The sequence below is a fragment of the Copadichromis virginalis genome, linkage group LG3 (genome assembly GCF_057382275.1).
Source record: "Copadichromis virginalis isolate Kocher_CV1m ecotype Utaka linkage group LG3, C_Virginalis_male_GT1.1, whole genome shotgun sequence".
NCBI classification, from domain to species: Eukaryota; Metazoa; Chordata; class Actinopteri; order Cichliformes; family Cichlidae; genus Copadichromis; species Copadichromis virginalis.
In genome coordinates, this window is record NC_140620.1 from 64374797 (window position 1) to 64397885 (window position 23089).

The 23089-nt window shown below is 41.6% G+C and overlaps 2 protein-coding genes across 2 annotated transcripts in view; both read left to right on the plus strand.

Moving 5' to 3' along the window:
• The first annotated feature begins 2736 nt into the window (after positions 1 to 2736).
• The window catches only part of LOC146716611 (protein NLRC3-like), a 200365-nt gene continuing 180012 nt past the window's right edge, over positions 2737 to 23089 (plus strand). Inside the window, exon 1 of the mRNA XM_085452520.1 lies at positions 2737 to 2775. The gene's annotated coding sequence lies outside the window, so the exon portion shown is untranslated. The remainder of the gene's footprint in view (positions 2776 to 23089) is intronic.
• LOC146716612 (protein NLRC3-like) lies at positions 13166 to 22814 on the plus strand. Its single transcript, XM_085452567.1, has 3 exons — positions 13166 to 13389; positions 13531 to 15301; positions 22619 to 22814. Exons 1-3 carry the CDS (start codon positions 13182 to 13184, stop codon positions 22812 to 22814), a joined length of 2175 nt encoding a protein of 724 aa, XP_085308693.1. The 5' UTR covers positions 13166 to 13181.

The following is a 23089-nucleotide window of genomic DNA, read 5'->3' on the forward strand; positions in this document are numbered from 1 at the left end:
CACATCACTGTGGTTTCCCTTCTGTGTTAATAAATTGTCAACCCTTTGCTTGCCAGAACGCTGCCTGCGTCTGAATCCATCTGTTAGCCCTGACATTGGATACCTGGAAATCAGTGAAGGGACCATTAATGCTTCAACTTGTACACAGGTTTGAGAGCAACCACCCAAAAGCTTCTGCTAATAAACACTAGTCTGTGTTTGTGATGCAAATGTTTCTGGCTGTGTTCACAAACATTTAGTAAGGTGAGTGAGGAATATTAATACTTATTATTAGATCATTAGCAGACTGTAGAACTTGACTGCACGCCAAGGTGGCAGTTCAGCCATTTGATTCATGTTGCAGCAGCTCATGAGTGAATGAACATCGTGCAATAAAAGTACTTCTAGAAGTACATTTTTGCAAAAACGGACATTGTGGAGGAATGTAGGGAAGACACGAGGGAGCCCGATATTTTACTCAAACGTTAATCGCTGCATCACACAACTGAACATTCAAAGCGCCAAAACCTAACCCTCTCACTTCCCGTTACACTGGGTACGAGTGGAGCTACCTGGTGGTATGTACTTACATTTATTTAAATTTACTTGAGTAGGGTAGAGTCATGCTAATGACCTAATAATTTTATTCAGGTGTGTTGCAGCAGAGATACATTTAAAAGCTTCAGGACGCTGGCTCTCAAGGCCTGGAGTTTGACACCCCTGCTTTACACAAAGATGGGTTAAATCACAGTGCAAAGAATGAATGAATAAATGAAATATAAAAAATAAATAATTATTAAATAGTCTTACACATCAATGTCATTGGTTGACTTTTGAAGTATTTGAATCCTTATTGGGTTCCTTGAGTGACAGAAGGATTAAAACACTTTAAAATCAGTACTGAAAATATGTGCAGACATTACTGGATAGATTTAGGGTTAGAATCAATAAATCACTATCATGTTAAACACTCTTAGAGTTCAAACCTTCGTAGAAACATAAGTCCAGTATCATGGAATGAAACCTAAAGGTGCATTTGAGGGTGCAAAACGTTTCGTCAGCATTGTTGTGTTTGTTTGGGAGAAAACGTACAAACACACAGTGCAGCACTTCAGAGTTACACTGCTAGCGATCGAAGATTTATGTAAATTCGACAAGCTAAACGCATTCTGTACTGTACAGCAGGAGTCCCCAACCTTTTTGCACCACAGACCACTTTAATGTCAGACAATATTTTCAGGGAACGACCTTTAAGGTGTCGCGGATAAATACAACAAAAGAATAAAAAAAAGAAACTGTGGTGTTTTGTAAATATAATAATAAACGTGACTTGAGCTGTGCGCCAACAACAATGACAGTGACATCCTCCTCTCTGCTTTTTAATGCTCTCTGGTCACTATGGTAACGCGTAAATAGTTCTTTCAAAATAAGACACAGAAACTACAACCATACATTTCACACCGGAGGATCAACTCTCGCGGAACGGTACCAAAAGACTCACGGACCGGTCCGTGGGCCTATTAGGGACCGCTCCTGTACAGGAGACACTGGACTAGATTGATTGACAATGGTCTACAGCAATCAGAACGCACAACACGATGTACTGTAAAAAAAATAAATGAATCAGCGAAACAGCAAGTGTCACTTTTGGCCACGAACAATTTAGGGGAATTTTTATGAACAAACCCAGAGTGTTAAAAAAAACTTAAAACCATTTTTATTTCTCAGCAGCATCAATAGTAACAAAAACGCAATTTAGTTTCGCTGTCAAAGTCGATTTAACTGAAGTTACGTGTTTCCGGTTACTGTGGAGCTCCACAGTGGCTGCAGCCAGAAGCTGTTTCTACAGGATCCTGATGGACACTCAAAGCTTTTAGAAAATGTCCTCATTAGTTGTTTGCAGCAGAATATCAACCGATGTGAATCAAAACAACAAAAGTGCTCTGCACATGTGTGTGAGACTACAAATTCTAGAACCAGAACTGCTGATTTCATTACTCTGAACTTTTAAAGGCAGGTTTTGTATCTGAGAGCAGGGACACTTGCTGTGTTCAGTGTGACTCGTCTCTGCAGAAGGTCAGGGCTCTGATAGTTGCAGTTAGCGGGTGACTTACTGGGCAGGTGGATCCTGAGTGTCTGTGGGAGTCAGGGTTCATTATGGTCCTGGTTGCTACTGGAAATAAAGAAACAAAAGGAGGGTGTGTTGTTCAGGAAGTACAGACTGTAGCTCAGCAGGTAGAATTACTAACTGGAAGGTTGGAGGTTTGATCCCTGGCTGCTCCAGTCTGCACGCCACGGTATCCTTGGGCAAGATGTGGAACCCCGACTTGCTCTCCGATGCATCCATCATAGTGTCATTGTTAGAAAAAGAAGTGCTTGTGTGAATGAAGCACGCTGTATAAAATGCTGTGACTGCTCATACAGAAAAGCAGCTCATAAGAACTGGTTCATTTTCCAGATAATTCCACTATTAAGACAACAGACATTTGGGAGGCTTTCTCTGAGAGTAACACTGAAAGTCTTGCTGCTCCTCCACAAAATGAACTTCAGATTAAAGACACAGCTCAGCTAAACACAACTCAAACTAATCTACACTATTTTTCTTTATTACGCAGCGTTTTTATAACTATTTCCAGATGTTTCTAAAGATGAAAACAGAATTAAACTCCAGCCTGATGCGTTTCTGAGGTTCCTGACTCTGACCGTCCCTCAAACGCCTCTCTGGGCGTTTCCTTCCGTCGCTTTTACTTTCGCTTTCGTGAATGTTGTGGTGCAGTTGATCGTCTCCATGTTAAGGTAACGTTAGCAGTCTGTACTGTTTTCCTGGCTAACATCAGCTGTGTGCAGCTTAGTTTCAGCATAAATCTGCTTCGTTTTATGTGAGATCAGAGTCTGGGAACGAGACAGAAACAGTTGATGATCAGCAGCTGAACTCAGAGTCGATGTTACTGTGGATCCACTGACTGATGTCTGTAGGCAGCTTCTCCTGCCTCCATCAGTCTGTTACGGAAGCCCGTTTCCGCCACAAAAAATGATCCATTCTCGAAATTTCGACTTATAACTCGAAAATGTTGAGAAAAGTAGCTCGAAATGTCGAGTTAGTTCTGCCAATCAGTAATCCAGCTACAATGCGCACTCAAACCCGCTTCGCAACAAATCGGCGCTTTCGAGAGTACGTTAGCTGATATTAACGCCATGTGATTCAGCTAATAACAGAAGGATTTCATCATTTGTGAAGCCACACAGACAATAATCAGCGACTTGTGCATTTATGACTGGCTGTTAGTGATGTGCGGATCGATCCTGAAATATCGATTCCTCCGATACCAATCATTTATGTTCTAGAATCGATTCTCACATTAAAATATCGATATTTTAGTAATTTAGAGTAAATTTGTAGTTTATCATTAACAGGAACACAGTGGAAAGAAACTATAACATTCGGATTGCCTACATTCAAAGGAACTACTTCCTCTTCCGCCTTTCATAGTCATGTGTGAAATACGGCTGTATAAATGTCTCGCAGCCCCTTGGCGTGCGCACTCACAACAATGGCTGAGCGTAATTGTGCGGATGTATTTTACCTCCACAAACAGCTGAGCCGTGGTTTGCAATAAATGTGGCAAAAAAAGTGAGGTGTTGTGGCCATACTTGCCAACCTTGAGACCTCAGAATTAGGGAGACATTCAAAAGGGCTGTTTGGGCGGATAAATATATTTTACAGGGTTTATTTATCGGATAAAATACGTTAAATGTCACCGTTATTATTGGCTGGCCCGGAAACAGCGGGGGTGTCCAAATTCAGAGGCTGCTTCCACCTGAGGACCCGGCCTTCGCGGTCTAAAGAAAGCCGGGTAGTACGTCACGAGCTCCCTCGGTGGAGTGAAACTCTGCCGTCTGCTCCTTGCTATCTAAAATATAACCGGACACTGACGTAAACTCTTCTGTTTAATCAGTTTTCTGTTTGACGTTTATTCAGCTGTGTGAAAACCCCGGAGGAACCCTCCCGAGGGAATAATAAAGTTTAATTTAATCTAATCTAATAACTTTAATCTCAGCCAAACCGATTTACTCACGAACAAATAAAACACTGAAAAAGCCAAACAAGAACATTTTTAAGTTATCAAAGTGACTTGTACATCATGTTTAACCCGAGTGGTGAAAGACCGCGGGGGTTTGAAGACGATGTGTCGGTCGGCTCAGATATTTGAAGTTTACACAGCTACATTCTCACCTGAAAATATGTTAAAAGTTTTTTTGCGACCCAGAAAGAGAAATAAGAGTGATATTAAAACTAAGTCGCTGCCGTCATTGTTGGAAACTGGAATTGGCTGGGCCGCGCTATGAATTCTGCGATATGGTTTTTCAACTTTGTTGTCCGGGTGGAAAATCTGGAGAAAGGTGGGATTCTCCCGGAAAAATCGGGAGGGTTGGCATGTATGGTTGTGGCAACATCACTAACCTTGTCAAACACCTCAGAGTAAATCATATCACAAAATATGACGAGCGTATGTTGAGGCGAACTGAAGAGGAGGAGAGGGACAGGTGCTGCTAGGGCGAGAGTCTCTCACGGAGTCCTTTAGTCCTCCAGGCAGGCAAGGTGTTCAAATAGCACACAACTTTAGTTTTTTTATTTCTATATGATGAACTCTGCATTATTAAGTGATAAGAAGAAGGTATTCTGATGTCCTGTAATCATTATGACGCTATAATTTGAGATACAATAAATAAAATCCGTTTTGTACAAAGTATCGGTATCGGATCAGTATCGTCGATACCACCCTGAATATTACTTGGTATCGGATCGGAAAGGAAATCAGTGGTATCGCACATCACTACTGGCTGTAATTCTGGTATCTTAGCTGTAGCATTTGTAGCTGAGGGCTTCAGCTTCCGAGCAGCTGCTGTATTAGACAAAGGCTCGTCCTGTGAGCCCAGATGTGTGTAACAGCTGGATGAAGGAGAACCATCACAGTCGCGTCTCCATCCCGCCTTTATTAATGAACTTCCTGTTGCTTGCAGATGACAGGAACACAAAGTGTTTGTGCCACGTGATGCTGCAGGATTTGTTAACGTGTCCATGATGGTAACATCTCCTCGTCTAACTGCAAACACATGAGCGCTCCTAACGGCAGCTATCACAGCCACACAGGCAGACTGTGTCTCACTGTTGCATTCAGGGACGTTTGTTTTCCTGTAAAAAGCTGAACTCTAATCTAAGAGGACTGTTACTGACAGGAAACAGCTGCATTATCTGCAGTCTGTGTGATCACAGCTGCTTCAATCACTTCATCAGAGAATTGATCATTGAATAAAACATGTTTGTGTCTGCAGAGGTCAGAGGTCACAGTCTGCAGGATCCAGCTGTCCGTCTGTGAGGAGTGACTGGTCCAAAGGTTATCCTCCAAACTTCAGTGCTGAACCTGGACCAACGAGGTCAGAGAACTGTGATGACTCCTTTACATGTTTGTGTTTTCCTGGATAAATATGACCAAAGATTCATTAAAAATATAAAAATATTAGACTTTGTCCTGTAGCGCTGTGTGGCAGGCAGGATTGGACCCAAACACAACAGGATGAAGTCAAAGAGGCAGCTTTATTTCAGCTGTGAACATGCAAACAGCAGAAATAAGGAAACATAACTGTAGGTTTGCAGTGAATGAAGCCTCAGCTCGACGCTCCACTTTGTCCCTCTTTTCCTTCTCCAAACAGCCACATCACGAGTCTCTGATGGAGTTTTAAAATATTTAATTACAAATGTCCAAAGATGGGTTCAGGATACCTGAATCCACAGTTATTAAAGCTCAAATAGTTCACAGGGTTTGGACTTTGTTAGGTGACGAGAGAACATCAAAGTGTTTTTTATCTTTAAACAGTATTTTTATCACTTCAGTTGCTCTCACAGCCCTGTTTGTTATTTTACCAGAGCTCTTATGTTTCACTCAGTGCTCCCACCAAACACCTTGGAGGACACATTACAGGGAGTGCAGAATTATTAGGCAAGTTGTATTTTTGAGGAATAATGTTATTATTGAACAACAACCATGTTCTCAATGAACCCAAAAAACTCATTAATGTCAAAGCTGAATGTTTTTGGAAGTAGTTTTTAGTTTGTTTTTAGTTTTAGCTATTTTAGGGGGATATCTGTGTGTGCAGGTGACTATTACTGTGCATAATTATTAGGCAACTTAACAAAAAACAAATATATACCCATTTCAATTATTTATTTTTACCAGTGAAACCAATATAACATCTCCACATTCACAAATATACATTTCTGACATTCAAAAACAAAACAAAAACAAATCAGCGACCAATATAGCCACCTTTCTTTGCAAGGACACTCAAAAGCCTGCCATCCATGGATTCTGTCAGTGTTTTGATCTGTTCACCATCAACATTGCGTGCAGCAGCAACCACAGCCTCCCAGACACTGTTCAGAGAGGTGTACTGTTTTCCCTCCTTGTAAATCTCACATTTGATGATGGACCACAGGTTCTCAATGGGGTTCAGATCAGGTGAACAAGGAGGCCATGTCATTAGTTTTTCTTCTTTTATACCCTTTCTTGCCAGCCACGCTGTGGAGTACTTGGACGCGTGTGATGGAGCATTGTCCTGCATGAAAATCATGTTTTTCTTGAAGGATGCAGACTTCTTCCTGTACCACTGCTTGAAGAAGGTGTCTTCCAGAAACTGGCAGTAGGACTGGGAGTTGAGCTTGACTCCATCCTCAACCCGAAAAGGCCCCACAAGCTCATCTTTGATGATACCAGCCCAAACCAGTACTCCACCTCCACCTTGCTGGCGTCTGAGTCGGACTGGAGCTCTCTGCCCTTTACCAATCCAGCCACGGGCCCATCCATCTGGCCCATCAAGACTCACTCTCATTTCATCAGTCCATAAAACCTTAGAAAAACCAGTCTTGAGATATTTCTTGGCCCAGTCTGGACGTTTCAGCTTGTGTGTCTTGTTCAGTGGTGGTCGTCTTTCAGCCTTTCTTACCTTGGCCATGTCTCTGAGTATTGCACACCTTGTGCTTTTGGGCACTCCAGTGATGTTGCAGCTCTGAAATATGGCCAAACTGGTGGCAAGTGGCATCTTGGCAGCTGCACGCTTGACTTTTCTCAGTTCATTGGCAGTTATTTTGCACCTTGGTTTTTCCACACGCTTCTTGCGACCCTGTTGACTATTTTGAATGAAACGCTTGATTGTTCGATGATCACGCTTCAGAAGCTTTGCAATTTTGAGACTGCTGCATCCCTCTGAAAGATATCTCACTATTTTTGACTTTTCTGAGCCTGTCAAGTCCTTCTTTTGACCCATTTTGCCAAAGGAAAGGACGTTGCCTAATAATTATGCACACCTGATATAGGGTGTTGATGTCATTAGACCACACCCCTTCTCATTACAGAGATGCACATCGCCTAATATGCTTAATTGGTAGTAGGCTTTCGAGCCTATACAGCTTGGAGTAAGACAACATGCATGAAGAGGATGATGTGGACAAAATACTCATTTGCCTAATAATTCTGCACTCCCTGTAGTGTGATTTAGATTTCATTGGTGTAAACACTAGTCACACAAGCTAACCCATGGAGGCAGCAGCAGGCTTTGTGTTTGGTCTGTTGGCTTAAACTAAGAGAGTTTAGTTTGTTAGCACAAAGAGCTGTCAGCTAAAGCCCCGAATGCACTTTGAATACAGACGAACTGAGAAAAAGACTTTAAATACAGCAAACAGTCAAACTGACCACATGTTTTTCTGCTGATCATCCACAGCAGTACGTTTAGCATTCATGCTAGCAGCAGGCTATGACTGTCCACTCAGCACCAACACAGGTAGGAGTGAGCAGTGATGAAGCAGGACTGTGGGCAAGTTTGAGCTACAATCCTATTGGCTTCTCAGTTTCTCCAAAGAAAAGGGGAAAAATTCTTGGTGTTGTGAAGATGTGAGTTGGTCTTGTTGTCGTGGGGCTGGAAGGATGCTGGCAGCGAGAGGCTTTTCATACAGTGTTCAGTAACAGAATGAGAAGAAAGCCACTGCACATGAAACAAGGTGCTCGTAGTGTTTGTTTACTGTGTTTGTGCCACAATGTCAGATCAGTTGTAGATTCACATGCAGACTTGTCCAGTGAAACCAGTGCAAGTACTGCAGTACAGAGCAAAGACTAAGCAAGGGTGTTATTGTAAACTTTAACAAAAGACTGTTATGTGACAAAGAGTAAGTACATTATTTTTATGAGATTGTTCATCATGTCTTTAATTTAATATTTCCAGTTTTTCCTTCCTGTCTCATGAAGCTGTGACATTTATTGTTTTTCTCTTAGGATCAATAAGAGGCCAGAATCTCCTGGACCTGAACCCAGCTGTGTTTCCTTAAAGAGCAACAGGTCGAAGGATGCTGTTATAAACTTTAAAGGCTGTTCTTCTGCTGCTGAGAGGTAATGTGTGTCTAGATGTTGTTCCTGACTCTGTATTTCTGAATAAATCCTCATGTTTAATATCAGCTCAGCTCTTTTTCACACATTTCTATGTTGGTATGTGAAGCGGTGTGTGTTGGAGTGTTTCCACAAACACAGCAGTCAGAGTGGAAAGAGTGGATGTTGTAGGAGGTGTTTGTGTAGTGAAGAGGCTGAGTGTCTGTAGGACTCCAGCTGCTCCAGCAGGTGTCTCCTTTGTGCTTTGCTTCAAACACAGTGTAGGGAGGAGCTTCCACTCAGGTGTTTCAGGTGTTGCTGGATGGAGGAGGACAAATAGTTTTTCCCTTCAGTGACACTTCAGCAGCTCAATGTTATGGGAGATGTTTGTCTTTATGAAGGTTTATGGATTCTTGTTCTTACTTTGGTTAAACTGAGCAACACATTTTCCATCTAACATTTAAAGTAAATTTCCAGGTGAATAAAAGATCTGCAGCTGCAGCCTCTGTGATGTTTCACAGTCTGAAAGTAACAAATTCAACCAGAGTTCAAACAAAGGCTTAATATACGTGTGTGTTTGATATAATGCCAACAAGTACAAACAGGTGTTCTTACAGGTCTTAATCACAGAGGTCTGATAAGTCTGGTGACTTTCACACTCAGCAATTTTGCTGCCTTTTATTTTATATTGGCCTTTTTAAAGCCCTTCAAAGTCTCCCACATTCATACAGAGCTTTTAACACCAAACTCCTTTACAGTCCTTCTCCTCTCACACACGATCACACGACTGATTTGTCTGCAGCAGCTGTGTTACTGCTAGTATTTTATTATGTGTGTAATCTCCTCATATTGTTCCTGTGGTTTAGTTTGACGTCCTTCTACAAACTCAGCTGCTCTGTTGCTGATACACGTCTCCATGAATATGATTGATCAGATGCTGCCAACACCATGTGTTTCATGTGAGCGCTCAGCTGAAACCCTGGGTTGACTTATCGAGTTAATAACAAGCTTCACGTGACTGTGAATGCTAAAGTGAATCAGATAAAGGAAAGAGACCCTGCTAATGTTGGACTCACTTCTTAGTGTAGATCCCAGGAGGAAGTTCAACATAGCCATTCTTTGTGCTAGCTCGACCAAACCTGAGACCACAGTGCAGGATAATGATCATCATCTGTCTCTGTCAAGGACATTTAAAATCCACAAATAACAAACATAATTATATTTGATCATTAAAAATGATGATTAAACAAAGTGTCAAACATACTTAAGTAGAAGGACTGATGTTTGTGTTAAAATACCCTCTTAAAGCTGAAATACTGATTCAACTTCTTTACTCAAGTAAAGGTAAAAGAGTCCAGGCTCTGAAATGTACTCACAGTATTAAAGTAAAAACGCCATCTTTGAAGGAAATTTCTGCCAGTTTTTGAGCAAAGTTACCTGAATTTCTACCTCCAACATTAATATGAGAAAATTATCTGAACTTTTATTCTAATGAATTTAATCAGCTTGAACATTTTGTAGCACAAAAGTAGAAAAAACCCAAAGGGAATCAAAAATAGCTCCGTTTGCTGTTGCCTGCATTGTAGATGGGCGGCTTTGCCTCAACACCTAAACAGGAAAATGAGTTTAGTCAAGTATTAAAGTGGGATTGAAGAGGTGAGGAAACCAGAGATCAGGTGTTGTGGTGCAGCATGGTCACAAGAATCATTTAGAAATGGGTCGAAATATTTTCTCTTCTAGATTTTTTGCACAGTCTGATGTGCTGCTGCTCTGAGGTTTACTGCTCTCTGTGCACTTAGAAAACTGTGAGGTACAAGTAGATTTGACACAAGTTATAATGGCTGATTTCCATATAACGGTGGAATACAGGGACTTAATCGTTAAGTAAGAAGAAAGTTTGAAGCCTAATCTTGAAAGTAGAGATAGTGTCTGTCTCCTGAATCCAAACTGGAAGCTGGTTCCACAGAAGAGGGGCCTGAAAACTGAAGGCTCTGCCTCCCATTCTACTTTTAAATACTCTAGGAACAACAAGTAGGCCTGCAGAGCGAGAGCGAAGTGCTCTAATAGGGTGATATGGTACTACAAGGTCATTAAGATAAGATGGGGCCTGATTATTTAAGACCTTGTATGTGAGGAGCAGGATTTTGAATTCTGGATTTAACAGGAAGCCAATGAAGGGAAGCCAAAACAGGAGAAATCTGCTCTCTCTTTCTAGTCCCTGTCAGCACTCTTGCTGCAGCATTTTGGATTAGCTGAAGGCTTTTCAGTGAGTTTTTTGGACATCCTGATAATAATGAATTACAGTCGTCCAGCCTGGAAGTAATAAATGCATGAACTAGTTTTTCAGCGTCACTCTGAGACAGGATATTTCTAATTTTAGAGATGTTGCACAAATGGAAGAACGCAGTCTTACATATTTGTTTAATATGTGCGTTGAAGGACATGTCCTGGTCAAAAATGACTCCAAGGTTCCTCACAGTGTTACTGGAGGCCAAGGTAATGCCATCCAGAGTAAGAATTTGGTTAGATACCATATTTCTAAGCTTTTCAGGGCCGAGTACAATAACCTCAGTTTGATCTGAATGAAGAAGCAGAAAGTTAGCGGCCATCCAGGTCTTTATGTCTTTAAGACATTCCTGCAGTTTAACTCATTGGTGTGTGTTATCTGGCTTCATGGACAGATAGAGCTGGGTGTGCTATGTCTTCTGATGATGCTGCCTTGGTGATTTTAACATCCATGTCTGCTGTGACTTTAAACTTCTGGTCAAGGACTTTTTAAATATTATTGACTCTTTTAACTTGACCCAGTGGGTTACTGGTCCCACACATGAAAAAGGTCACACACTAGACTTGGAGCTTTTCCACGGGCGGGATGTGTGCGTCACTGAAATATCTGAGTTGGGCATCTCTGATCATTTTCCTGTGTTGTTCACTCTGACACTGCGCTGCTCAGTAGATAAGCCGTACGGCTGGGTCTAGGGATGCTTTTTAAGTAAAGGTTTAACTACAGCCAGCTAGGGATGGGTACCGTTTAGATTTGAAAACCTGCTAAATCAGAATCAGTTGCTGATGACGGCTTTTTTCTTTTCCATCAATCACGTATAATCTTAACTCAAAGTGAACATAGACTTGATTGAAGTAACTCAGATCAGCCAATTCAAAATGCTAATTCAATCAACTCTGAGTTCATGGCTAGACTCAGTTTGTTGGCCCTGCACCTTAAAACTATTTCCTGTTTGTCTCTCGTGTTTTTTGGATATTGTTTTCACATCTTATGTCACGGCTAGCGGGGCGAGCCATGTTGAATTTAATAAAGGACCCAAAATGCCGACACTGCTGTGAAGTGAGTGAGCTTTATTGAAACGGTGAAGTGCAGTGGAGATGGCCTGTGCAGAAGCTAAGATAACCTCTACTGAAAAAACTACAAAACTAACCTGAAACCTTAAACGGAGACACGGGGAGACAACACAGACGAACCAGCAACAAGCAGGAGAAAACAAAGAGCTCATATACACAAAAGAGCCATCAGGGAATGAGAAAAGGGAGACACAGCAGGATTCATTGGACATAACCAGACAAGGGGAAGCAAAAGTAGACACACTAACGTAGGACATGGCACTGTCAAAATAAAACAGGAAGTGAACACAGAGACACAATACTAACACAGTACAGAGGGAACACAGAAACCAAAACCTCAGAACTAGAAAACCTTAATCAGAATGAAATTGTAACAAAAGACAATAACAATCAAAACAAAACCACTGAGTCCACAGACTCGGGACATACATCGGCTCAAACTGTGGTCATAAATATTTTTTACTTGTAAATCTGACTGTGTAGTTGTGAACTGAGTTTTGTAACATTGTGAAACAAAATATCTGGAAAGTTCATGTTTTTGCGTTCATTGATTTGTGTGTGTAAAAATGTAATAAATGTAAGAAACATTAGAACTACTTTTGCTGACACAAAGTTTGGCGAGCACTGCAAGTTGTCCCTTTAAACCAGTCACTGATATAAAGAGAGCACCTTGTTCCAGGGCATCTGAGCATGGAGGGAAAGCTTTATGCAGGAGATGGTAAGAGCTGTTGGGACTAAAGAAACTGAGCAGAAAACTACAGACATCTGGAAACTGAGTTGTTAATTCTCAGTGGGATCACCAGGACTAGCAAAGCTCCACCATGACAGTCATCTGATTGACTGAACCCATCCAAACATCACTTCATGGACCTTTAGCTTGTGTCTGTGTGTGGACAGACATAACATGAGCTAATTATACATTACTCCTCCACAGAGTGGACCAGCAGAGAGCAGAGGTTTCCACTGGTCAGTCTGCACAGCAGCATCAAACACACCTGGACTCTGTGGTTATGGTTTGTAGTACTACGTTTACATTTGTTCTTTTCAGTCACCTCTATGCTGCACTTTGTGGACCAGAGGATTGTCAGTGTGTCCAACATAAGTCAGAGTTTGGGCTCCATGATTTCAGTCAGATTGGGGTGACTGTAGCTCAGGAGGGGAGCAGGTCAGCTACTAGTTAGGTTTGTGAATCAAACCCTGGCTGGCAAATGTACTGGGTAACGTACTAAACCCAAGCTGCCCTCTGATGCATCCATCAGAGTGTGAAAGAAAGTATTTAAGCATAGAACAATGTGCTTGGTTGAATGAGGCATGTTGTATAAAATGCTTTGTGTGCACAGAGTATCAAAGAGAGCTATATAAGAACCAGTCCATTTACCACTGGGTAATTCATATAGTTTTCTTTTCCAGCGGCTGGAGGACAACATCACCATGTTTGTGAAGAACGAGCTGAAGAAGATCCAGAAGCTTCTGAGTCCAGATCACCCAGAAACTTTAAAGAGCCAGATGGAGGATGAGGAGATGTTTGAAGGAGAGGATGAAGATGAAAGAAAGAGCTGCAGAGAAGCATTTCTGAAGATCACACTCCACTTCTTGAGGAGACTTAAGCAGCATGAGATGGCTGACCATCTGCAGAGCAGTAAGAGAATTTCTCTAAAGACTGAATATTGATCTTTCCTAATAGCTCAAGAAATGGACCAATAGACATTCATCCTTTCAGGGTACTGAAAGGCTATGATATTTATTATATAATATTTGTTTCTGAATTTCTTACCTTCAGAAATATTTGCTCCACTCTGTAAACGAGAACTTAAAGCCCAACTGAAGAAGAAGTTCCAGTGTGTGTTTGAGGGCATCGCTAAAGCAGGAAGCCCAACCCTCCTGAATCAGATCTACACAGAGCTCTACATCACAGAGGGAGGGACTGCAGAGGTCAATGAGGAACATGAGGTCAGACAGATTGAAACAGCATCCAGGAAACCAGACAGACCAGAAACAACAATCAGACAAGAAGACATCTTTAAAGCCTCACCTGGAAGAGACGAACCAATCAGAACAGTGCTGACAAAGGGAGTGGCTGGCATTGGGAAAACAGTCTTAACACAGAAATACAGCCTGGACTGGGCTGAAGACAAAGCCAACCAGGACATCCAGTTCATATTTCCATTCACTTTCAGAGAGCTGAATGTGCTGAAAGAGGAAAAGTTCAGCTTGGTGGAACTTGTTCATCACTTCTTTAATCAAACTAACGAATCAGGAATCTGCAGGCTTGAAGACTTCCAGGTTGTGTTCATACTTGATGGTCTGGATGAGTGTCGACTTAATTTGGACTTCAACAAAACTAAAATCCTGACTGAAACCAGAAAGTCCACCTCATTGGATGAGCTGCTGACAAACCTCATCAGAGGGAACCTGCTCCCTTCTGCTCGCCTTTGGATAACAACACGACCTGCAGCAGCCAATCAGATCCCTCCTCAGTGTGTCGACATGGTGACAGAGGTCAGAGGGTTCACTGACCCACAGAAGGAGGAGTACTTCAGGAAGAGATTCAGAGATGAGGAGCAGGCCAGCAGGATCATCTCCCACATCAAGAAAGCTCGAAGCCTCCACATCATGTGTCACATCCCAGTCTTCTGCTGGATCACTGCTACAGTTCTGGAGGATGTGCTGGAAACCAGAGAGGGAGGAGAGCTCCCCAACACCCTGACTGAGATGTACATCCACTTCCTGGTGGTTCAGGCCAAAGTGAAGAGGATCAAATATGATGGAGGAGCTGAGACAGATCCACACTGGAGTCCAGAGAGCAGGAAGATGATTGAGTCACTGGGAAAACTGGCTTTTGATCAGCTGCAGAAAGGAAACCTGATCTTCTATGAACCAGACCTGACAGAGTGTGGCATCGATATCAGAGCAGCCTCAGTGTACTCAGGAGTGTTCACACAGATCTTTAAAGAGGAGAAACAACTGTACCAGAACAAGGTGTTCTGCTTTGTTCATCTCAGTGTTCAGGAGTTTCTGGCTGCTCTTCATGTCCACCTGACCTTCATCAACTCTGGACTCAATCTGCTGGAAGAGCAACAAACAAGCTCTCAGACAGAGAAATACTTCTACCAGTGTGCTGTGGACAAGGCCTTACAGAGCCCCAATGGACACCTGGACTTGTTCCTTCGTTTTCTCTTGGGTCTGAAGACTAATCAAACTCGTTTGCAAGGCCTCATGACACAAACAGGAAGTAGCTCAAAGAGCAATCAAGAAGCAGTTCAGTACATCAAGAAGAAGCTCAGTGAGAATCTGTCTGCAGAGAAAAGCATCAATCTGTTTCACTGTCTGAATGAACTGAATGATCGTTCTCTAGTGGAGGAGATCCAACAGTCCCTGAGTTCAGGACGTCTCTCCACAGATAAATTGTCTCCTGCTCAGTGGTCAGCTCTGGTCTTCATCTTACTGTCATCAGAAAAAGATCTGGACGTGTTTGACCTGAAGAAATACTTTGCTTCAGAGGAGGCTCTTCTGAGGCTGCTGCCAGTGGTCAAAGCCTCTAAAAAAGCTCTGTAAGTTATAAAGTTTTTATTATTTAATTTGGTTGGTATGTTATGAAAAACACACTGCCATGAACTTCTGTTTTGTTTTTGTCAAAATCACTGTAATATAATCACTGTACCTTTATATACACGTGACTTGTATTAATGCTGCTGCCCTCTTGTGGCTAAAGTGTAATTATGTTATTGTTATTAGGGAGGATTTGAGAGTAACATGCCAAGTGAGTCAGCACCTTCGCTTTAGCTTAAAATATCCAAATTCTTATGTCATCAGTTATAGTTGCATGTATTCATTATCATAACTTAACCTTTAATATTGATGTCTTAAAATTATTTTGAGTAAACTAATGTTAAGGTTCAAATATTGGGGAAGGAGAGTACAAACAACCATGGTCCAGAACTTGGTCAAACAATTGAGTTTAATGAAATACACGCGTGGGAAGACCAGCTCCGTTCGCAGACCGGGCTGATCTCCGACTTAATCAAAGCATAAACAGATATTTTATACCATCAGGGCTTGAATTTAATGACGCCCCCTCATACGTCACAAACAGAATATATGCATACGTCAAATCAAAACCACAATGACTTTTAACACAGTTTAAAAGAACATTATCTCCTATCTTCATGGCAGGTACTTCCTGTCACTGCCGGATGCTCGCTTATCATCTTGACACATCAGCAGCAGTTCTGCGACAAACTGCTCTTTTGCAACCCCGAGCAAAACATGATTAAACTTCCACCTATAAATGATTCTCTTTAACTAAGTGTGTGCCTCGTCCTTAAAGGCTCCTCAAAATAACCTGCACTTAGACTCTGCTTTCGGTTTCAGTTCTGCAAAAGGCACACTCTTCAAACCTGCAACTTCCTGTCAGCCTGCAACTTAGTCTTTCTGAAAGACACACACTGTTTAAACATCTGAATGCAATATCAATTTTGTAGATTATATTATTAATGCAATGGTAATGATGATGATTATTAACAATAGCAGCAAAATATCTCTCCAATCTCAATACTCCCTCTCTCGACCTCTGGAACACCAGAGGTCACAATACATTGTGTTGGGTCACTCCTCGGCCCACTCAGCTGCTTCCATGTCCATCCATGGCATCATGGACATCGGGGTCACCACTCCCGCTCTGACCCTCTCTAGCCGTCCTCTGGCTCAGCAAATCAGACAACCTCATGTCATCTAAGTGGTCCAGTAATAAACACCAGCTCCCCCTCGAGAACACTCCATGCGTAAGATTAGGTTTTTTCTGCGTCCCTCTCTTGTGGTCCATCATGCCTCGGGCCTCCAGGATCCTCACCCCCCTGTGGTTGCCGAGATCTTGTGTAAAGCAAACCAAACACCTTTTCCTGCACCTCCCTAACTTATCATCTTTGGGACTCTTTAATCAAAAGCCTGATCCTAATTATCTTCTTGACTTATTGACTTGTATTTATATATATTCTTCAACATTACTCATCATTTTAAAACTCTTAAAACGCTGCTTTCACGTCCCTGCATGCGTTTCCTGTCGCTTGCCTTATCTAATCATCAACATCCTGTACACAGAAGTCTCGCTGCTGCAAGGCCTCCACTCTGACCTAGAATCTCCTTTCACAAGAAAATCATTATAAGCGCCTATTCTACTAAAAGATCCAAAAAAAAAAACAACCACTTTAATCAATTAAGTTTAAGCATATAAGCAATTACTCCTGCATACATTTTATCACAGCTAAACGCTGCCTTGAAACAACTCCTGTGTGTTAACACTAACTTCATTTTAAAACTCACATTTCCTATGTTATAGCCTGTTTTTGGTACAGCCTTTTTATTTCATCTTGCTCCTTTGATGTAACAATACCTTCTCATTCTAGTTTATCAGACTTAACCAAAATATATGCTTTCCTTCCTTTGGTCCTTCTCTAAAGCAAGAAACTCCTATTCAGTTCCTCTTTTCTGTCACTTATTACAGGGCCAGCTCAAGTTCAGTTAAACGCTAAATTAATTTGAGGCCTTTTGCCTGGAATCAATACTGTCATGTGTGTTTATGGACTCTATATGTCTGTAAGCGTGTGCAATCCTTCAATAACTCATATCATCCTCACAGTAGATTGGCTAATCATAGCGCTAGCCAAAGGCTCGTGACCCTCAAGAGACGAATTGAGCCACAACTCCCTTAAAGGCACAAAATGCAATATGTATAAAAAGTCATTTCTACGTATAAGCTCTCCCCTTTATCCTAAAAATAAATCTATGTAATATCTGTATGTGTGTCTTCTATTCATTAATGTAATTGTCAGTTATTTTCTCTCTTTATTTTACCTTCTTTTTGTTTACCTCTTTGTTTGTGACGTGGACATCCCTAAACCATCCTGAGTTCCGGCTTCAATTTCAACCCAATTGTACCCTCTATTCTCGCAGTCGAACTCGTCTGGGCTTCACCTTCCCACTGGCCCCTGTGCCCTTCTCTTAGTGTCCTTTGTTGTCTTGTGATCCCCAGCAAACACAGTCTGTTTCTTCTCTGTTTCCGTTGCTCTTTTCAGTATTTTCCTTTTAGATTAAATCCCAGCCTGGCAAAATATCCCATTCAGTGTCTTTAAACAGTTATGTCACACTGTTCTTACCAGCCTGCAGTTCACCGTGCATTTTCCATCACGTGCTTTTCTTCCATGCTGCTGCTGGTATCGTCAGTGTAGTTTCAGTTGCACTGTCTTTTGCCTGCTGTTAATTCTTGAAGTCCACGATGTTCTGTCGGTCTTCATCAGGAGATTAACTGTCCTATGAGCTTCTTCTCAGGATCGGGACAAGTGGGAGGTCAAGCTGTAAAATTTTAAGCCAAATGTTTTCCTCCCAATTCTGTTAATCAATGGTTTTGTACTCAAGATTCTAGGTTGAAAGAAGTCCACCTGTATTGACACACTAAAGCATACAATTAATATCCTTTTCATTTCTTTTCTTAAAACCTCCATTTGCTTCATCTGCCTGGAGTTTACCTCGTATGTTTCTCTCTCTGTGTGCTCACTTGTCACAGTCAGTTCCTTTTATGGGCATGCAAAGTTCCTGTCACACACACCATTTCCTGTCAACCTTGCAGCTGCTCAGAACCATATTTTCTGTTTCTATCTCTCCTGTTTTGTTTTTTTTACAGGCTAATAAAACTCTTGTTTTACTAAGTCTTGATCTAAAACAATTCACCCTTATTTCACGCACACACTTCTAAATATACTAAATTCTTTGCGTTTGTCAGATCGTCTCACACACACACCGCCTTTTCTCTCACACTTCCACTTCTGCACTCACTCTACTATCAACTTTCATAGTGTTATTATTATTTATTTATTTGTACAAATCACACCCAATCACTCAAAGCCTGCTACTCACAGCATTCACACACTTAAACTGTGACAAGAGTTGAGGAATATACTCACAACACGCTTTCCTAAGAGTATTTCAGACATGCCTTTCATAATCAGAAAGAGCAAGTCAAAGAAAACAATTGAAACCTCTATTAATTCTCACAGCACACACATAGAATAGAAAAAATAAAACACACCAGCATTTATTGCTGATGAGAGGTTACTCCTAAAAGTAATATGTTAGTCTTAAATATATACAGTGCACTCACTATATTTATATATCAAAACTCAGTCAATTACTATACATTCACTACGGCAACTCAAAACTTTATTTATAGCCCTCTAATGAACATAAATGGCGTCTTAAACACACACTCAACAATGTTTGCAGCAGTATTTGTAAAACCAACTGTGGTTTAAACAGTTCACTGCTGACTAATTTGCATTTTCACACTCACACACACACAGTCTAAAAATAGCTCCAGCACTGCCTCAGACTCCTTTCACACAGAGATCTCTTATTTTATATTACAAAGACGTCTTATATTTACAACCACTGTCACATCTGTCAGCTTTAGCGCCTAAACAATTTCGACAAATTTAAGTTAACGGTCCAACCGATAAAGTCCAACTTTTTTGTGATCAATTAACCAGTATCTGTCCAACAGTTTCTGGCCTCATCTCTAAAATCCCTAACTCAATTTAAAAGCGTCAACAAACCCAAACTTTGCCTGAAGCTCTATTTTTGGCATTTCACAGCCAAGGCTTACCCCGAAGTTTTAAGTTAAAGTTACACGCCCGAAGTCCAACTTCTGCTGGCCAAAAAAGCGCAGACTACCGTTCCAAACGGTAAGGAGACTCTAACTCCTAGTTATTCTGGAGTGCCCCAAGCTCCACAGTGACCAACTGACTATCCCTCTTCGAGGACAATGCCTAAGCGTCCTTGGCATTGGCAAGCGTTACCTCTGAGCACTGCGCTTCCTATCAGTCCAACTGACGTTCTTGAATAATTTATAATACTTTGGAACAACAGTAAAACAGCCAAAAAAGTGTAAGACTGAAGCAGGTCCAACCTTATAACCAATACGGGCTCCACCCCAAACAATAACCAAATTCCCTAATATACTAAAATCACTCAGCAGTCCAGCTGCTTTCCACGGTCCAACCGTATTAAATCCTTTAGCGGTCCAACCGCATTCAATCATTTTTAGCAGTCCAACTGCATTAAATCCTCAGTACTGTCATGAGATTCTCATCAAAATCAAAGCAGACATTCCCCAGTAATTTCAGTGAGTAGACTTTAATTTGTAATGTCCAATTTGGCACACTTTGGAAATAATTCAACAGGTAGTGCCTTACCTTTGGATAAGCGGCTTAGAACAACAATGAGAAAAAGAGAGCTGATTATTAGCTCATCAAAACACAAAACAAAATCACAATGAATTATCGGTTAATTTCATTTAAAATAATTCATTAAGTATTTATGTACAATTCAAATTAGTTAATTACATATTTTGTTGGTTTGTTTTCTATTTTAATTATTTTACTGACACATTTAATGAATTATTTAATGATGTATTTATTTAATTCACGTTGCTACTCCTGGCCCTGCATCGCTGTTCATAAATACATTTTATTTGTCAGCTTCACCCATCAAAGTCAGGGGGCGGGGTTAATGCTGATCAAGTCAAAACCATTGCTTTGGTCTGGTGGGCGTTCTTTTAGTGGGCTTTTCTCAATACTAAGTAGGCCTACACACCAGGGTTTGGACATGTGTGGACCCAAACTATACTTTTACCCTTTTTTGTGTGTCACCAAATACACTTTAATATTTTCTAGACAAGAATGTAGTGGCGTAATCTTTAACCTCGTTTGGCTCCAAACAGAAGTGACAGACTTGAGCAGGGTTCATTTAAAGGCTGACAGAAGTGGAGTGGTGACGGGGAGATGTTTGACAGGACAGTGTTTCAGCCTCCACAGGTTCATGTTGTGCTCCATCAGTCAGTGAAGATGAAGTCAGTGCTGATGAGGCTGTAGAGTGTGTGAGGGATGTGAATGAGGATGATGAAGATCTGATGATAGCAGATAAAAACAGGCTGCAGAGACTTTGAGCCATACAGGGCACACAGTGTGTGTACAGAACAGCTGAAATCATTATGGAGGCCTCACTGGGATATGGAAGCATCACAGTACAGCTTCAGTGAAGCATTAAAGTCTCTGATATGAGATGAGAAATGAAGCAGCCAGAGCTTTTTCATGAGTGGAAACCCACTGTGACTGTGAGCTGCTGCTACAGCCTCCAGATTAGCCAGCAGCTCATCCTGCTCAACATGGACCTGTGGTCAGAGTGTGTGCTGGATAATCCGGCCCAGGATGAGGCCAAACTGACATGGGATGAAATGTCTGTCACATAATTGAGCTTAGTGTAGTTTCATTTCTGCACAATTTAAAAACAACCAAAACTTTGTTCTGTCTTTTCTATGTTATACTGTAGACTTTCTTTGATACTGTGTCCAAAAGGAGCAGCTTTTACTTTGAAGGGGAGGCGTCTCTGTTTCCTCTTCAGGTTGGATGATGGAAGCAAATTAGTAGCTGTGTCCCAAAACGTCGGCTGCATCCTCCAGAGGCTGCATTTGAAGGCCGATTACGTCACAGCCAGGCGATGAAGGCTGTCCGTATTTGTCGACTCCTTCAAATGTGCCCGACAAATGCGTCCTTCATTTCCCCGAATTTGAAGGATTCGTCGGGTGTGTCCTTCGTGGCCCACCATATCCCAGAATTCATATCCCAGCCAAATTTCAGCTGCCAACAATGGCGGCAGCTACTAAGTTTTCAAATTACTCTTATTAATCTTTCTGGGTCACAAAATAAACTTTTAACATATTTTCAGGCAAGAAAGTAGCTGTGTAAACTTCAAATATCTGCTTGGTTTATCAAGACATCACATATTTGCAAAAGTGTGCCGACGTTTTCGGAGACGTCTGTTCCCCACCCGCTCGCTAGCAAGCCGGGGGGTTCAATGGTCACTCCAGCCGGCGAGAGCAGCGGACGCCCGGCTTCATCGTTTTCAGACCCCGCTCTTTCACTACTCAGGTTAAACATGATATATAAGTCACTCAGATAACTTAAAAATGTAATTGTTTGCCTTTTTTCTGTGTTGTATTTGTTCCGGAGTAAATCGGTTTGGCTGAGATCAAAGTTCCTCCGGGATTTTCACACAGCTGAATAAACGTTAAACAGGAAACTGATTAAACAGAAGTGTGAGACGGTCGAGAGTTTACGCCAGTGTCCTGTTATATTTTAGATAGCAAGGAGCAGACGGCCGAGTTTATTAAACTCCACCGACACAGCGGTGACGCAAATCTGAAGGCTAGACCGTCCCATTTCACAGCCTCGCACTTCCAGCCTTTTCGGTCTTTGAAGGACCCGGCCCACGTAGACCGTGAATACCGGGTCCTCCGAAGGATGCAGCCGACGTTTTGGGACACAGCTAGTGTGTGATGTTCTTTCAGTGTTGCACTTTGTAGACGCTCCCTGAGCACTGGTCTCACAGCCAGCTGCACATAGAGACCAGTGTTGTTAGTCCAGGTCAGAAGATGACTTGTTGGAATGAAAATGAGCTTGTAGTTTGTCTGCTTTAATAATGTGACTGGAAAAAGGTGTTGGACTTCAAATATGTCCATTTCTTTCACACTTCACCTTTAAAAGTGAAGCCTTGTGGTTCCTGGAAGGAAAAACACGACTTTTTCAAGTCTTTGTCCTGTTTTTATGAGAAATGTACGACTTTAATGTGAAACATTCAGAGTTTTTTCTCTTGTTGTGTTTGTTTGAAGCTGCTTCCTGTTGGCTTCAGCTGTTTGGAGTTTCCATTTTCTAAACTTCTACATTCTGAACCTTCTTCAGCTCTGAACAGATGATGAAACACTGAATGATTTCAAGCTCACACTTTGTCTAATAAACTTACATCTTTCATTCTTTATACAGATTGAGGGACTGTGGTTTGTCAGAGATCAGCTGTGATTATCTGGCAGCAGCACTGAAGTTCAACCCCTCCCATCTGAGAGAGCTGGACCTGAGCTGGAACAACAAGCTGCAGGATTCAGGAGTGAAGCATCTGTGTGGTTTCCTGGAGAGTCCAGGATGTGGACTTGAAACTCTGAGGTCAGTCAGCATGTTTTAGTTGTGCTGAGATGAATATGATGTGAAAGTTGTGCTGACACTAAACTGCAGACATCAGGCTGATATTATACTGATCCACACTGAGGATCTTCATGGTAAAGTCTGTTTTCTTCTTCTCTGGTTTAGTCCATTGACTGCAGCAGAACAATGTTCACATTTCAAACCTTCAAAGAAGAAGAAAAATCCTCCACTGGATAATTCACTGTGAAACTCTCCAACTCTTCATTCCACCTTAAAGTCTGTCTGACACTGAAATCCAAAGCAAAATGTGCGTTT